Here is a 2763-nt window from a genome sequence, read left to right on the forward strand (position 1 = left end):
GGATTACAGGCTTGAGCCACCGTGCCCGGGCTAATGCACACCTTTATAATCCCAGCGCTGTGTGGGGCCAGGCAGAGGATCTTCTTGAACCCAAGACCAGCCTGAGCAATAAAGTGAGATTCCCGTCTCTACCAGAAAAATTGGTTAAAATTAGGCAAGAGTGGTGGTGTGCACCTCAGGGCCCAGCTCCTTGGGATTTGGAGGCTGAGGTGGGAGGTTCACTTTGAGCTCAGGGGTTTGAGGTTTTGCAGTGAGCTGTGATTGCCACACTCCAGGCTGGGCAACAGAGTGAGACCCTGTTTCAAAAAAATACATAATGCAAATATTTGGAAATGCAGGTACATCTGGCCCCAAGTATGTCAACCTATAGTAAGCCCTTTGATATTTAACACATTACTTGTGAAATGTTTATTAGAAAGTCAACAAGGGGCCTGGCAGAGTGGCTCACACCTGTGATTCCAGCACTTTAGGAGGCTGAGGTAGGCAGATCGCCTGAGGTCAGGAGTTCGAGACCAGCCTGGCCAACCTGGTGAAACCCCATCTTTACTAAAAATAAAAATTTAGCCTGGCATGGTGCCGTGCACCTGTAATCCCAGCTGCGTGGGAGGCTCAGGCAGGAGAATCACTTGAACCCGGGAGGCGGAGGTTGTGAGCCAAGATCGCGCCACTGCAGTCCAGCCTTGGTGACTCTTGTCTCAAAACAAAAAAAAGGGGGAGCAGCATGGTACTCTGCTTCTACAAACCTGTGGATGCCTGGTTTCATTAGAAGCTGCTTCAGACCATTGTGGGCATGATTCGATGTCCCATTTCTGGGCTCCTAAAAGGCCCTACACCTTCCCTGGCCACTCAGAAAACTAGTGTGGGGAGAGCCTCGCTGACCTTATTGGACGTCCCCCTACCCAGCCCCAGGCTAACAGCTTTCTCCTCCCACAGACCCTCCGTCTCCGAGGAGGATCTCAAGGTTCTGTTCTCCAGCAATGGGGGCGTCGTCAAAGGATTCAAGTTCTTCCAGTGAGTATGAGGCGGACGGTGCCTGGCTCTCCCCGGGCTGCCCTGTGGCCGGCCCTGACCCCATGTCTTGCAGGAAGGACCGCAAGATGGCACTGATCCAGATGGGCTCTGTGGAGGAGGCGGTCCAGGCCCTCATTGACCTGCACAACCATGACCTCGGGGAGAACCACCACCTGCGGGTCTCCTTCTCCAAGTCCACCATCTAGGGGCACAGGCCCCCTTGGCCGGGCCCGCTGGCGACAACTTCCATCATTCCAGAAAAAAGCCACTTTAAAAAGCAGCTGAAGTGACCTTAACAGACCAGAGATTTTATTTTTTTAAAGAGAAATCAGTTTACCTGTTTTTAAAAAAATTAAATCTAGTTCACCTTGCTAACCCTGCGGTGACGGGGACAGCTCAGGCTCTTGGTGACTGTGGCAGCGGGAGTTCCCAGCCCTCCACACCCGGGGCCAGACCCTCGGGGCCGTGCCTTGGTGGGGCCTGCAGGTGGGTGCCCCGACCACAACTCGGCTTCCTTGTGCCTTAAAAACCCTGCCTTCCTGCAGCCACACACCCCCCGGGGTGTCCTGGGGACCCAAGGGGCGGGGGTCACACCAGAGAAAGGCAGGGGGCCTGGCTGGCTCCTGCAGGATCATGTACCTGGGGCTCCCCGGCCGAGGCTGCGACTCCCCAACCCCAGCCCTCTAATCAAGTCATGTGATTCCCCCGCCCTGCCCCCAGGGCCTTTCCTGCTGCCCCCGGGCGGGCTCCCCACTGCTCCAGCTGCGGAGCTGGTCGTCATGATCTCTGTATTATATACTTTGCAGTTGCAGACGTCTGTGCCTAGCAATATTTCCAGTTGACCAAATATTCTAATCTTTTTTTCATTTATATGCAAAAGAAATAGTTTTAAGTAACTTTTTATAGCAAGATGATACAATGGTATGAGTGTAATCTAAACTTCCTTGTGGTATTACCTTGTATGCTGTTACTTTTATTTTATTCCTTGTAATTAAGTCACAGGCAGGACCCAGTTTCCAGAGAGCAGGCGGGGCCGCCCAGCGGGTCAGGCACAGGGAGCCCCCGGTCCGATCTTAGACCCCTGAGCTTCAGGGAGGGGCGGGCGCGTCGCCGCCTCTGGCATCGCCTCCGGTTGCCTTACACCACACCTTCACCTGCAGTCGCCTAGGAAACTTGCTTTCAAACTTCTTCAGGGTTTTTTCCTTCAAATTTTGGACCAAAGTCTCATTTCTGTGTTGTGCTTGCCTCTGATGCTGGGACCCGGCAGGCCGCCGCTCCTGTCCTCACTGTGCTGTCCCCCGCCCCCGCGTCCTGTCCCGGGGGCTCTCCTAGGATCCCCTTTCCATGAAGAGTGTAACAAGGGTGTAAATATTTATAATTTTTTATACCTGTTGTGAGACCCGAGGGCGGCGGCGCGGTTTTTTATGGTGACACAGATGTATATTTTGCTAACAGCAATTCCAGGCTCAGTATTGACCGCGGAGCCACAGGGACCCCACGCACATTCCGTTGCCTTACCCGATGGCTTGTGACGCGGAGAACCGATTAAAACCGTTTGATAAACTCCTCCCTTGTCTAGGCCTGTGTTCGCTGTGGACGCTGTAGAGGCAGGTTGGCCAGTCTGTACCTGGACTTCGAATAAATCTTGTGTATCCTCGCTCCGTCCGCCTTCGGTGCTGTTTCCTCTTTCTGTGCTTTGGGCGGCCCCGGCTGGTACCCCGGCTTCCGCGGGAGCGCCAGGTGGGGCCGCGG

The 2763-nt window shown here is 54.3% G+C and overlaps 1 protein-coding gene across 2 annotated transcripts in view; it reads left to right on the forward strand.

The window, feature by feature from the left end:
• PTBP1 (polypyrimidine tract binding protein 1) overlaps positions 1 to 2670 on the forward strand; it is an 8604-nt gene extending 5934 nt beyond the window's left edge. For both annotated transcript variants that reach the window (XM_011993044.1, XM_011993043.1), the window contains exons 12-13: positions 934 to 1011; positions 1085 to 2670. In XM_011993044.1, the coding sequence (XP_011848434.1) occupies positions 934 to 1011; positions 1085 to 1217 (211 nt within the window). In that variant the 3' untranslated portion in view covers positions 1218 to 2670. The remainder of the gene's footprint in view (positions 1 to 933; positions 1012 to 1084) is intronic.
• Positions 2671 to 2763: the final 93 nt, after the last annotated feature.

The sequence above is a fragment of the Mandrillus leucophaeus genome, unplaced genomic scaffold (genome assembly GCF_000951045.1).
Source record: "Mandrillus leucophaeus isolate KB7577 unplaced genomic scaffold, Mleu.le_1.0 Scaffold423, whole genome shotgun sequence".
Classification (NCBI taxonomy): domain Eukaryota; kingdom Metazoa; phylum Chordata; class Mammalia; order Primates; family Cercopithecidae; genus Mandrillus; species Mandrillus leucophaeus.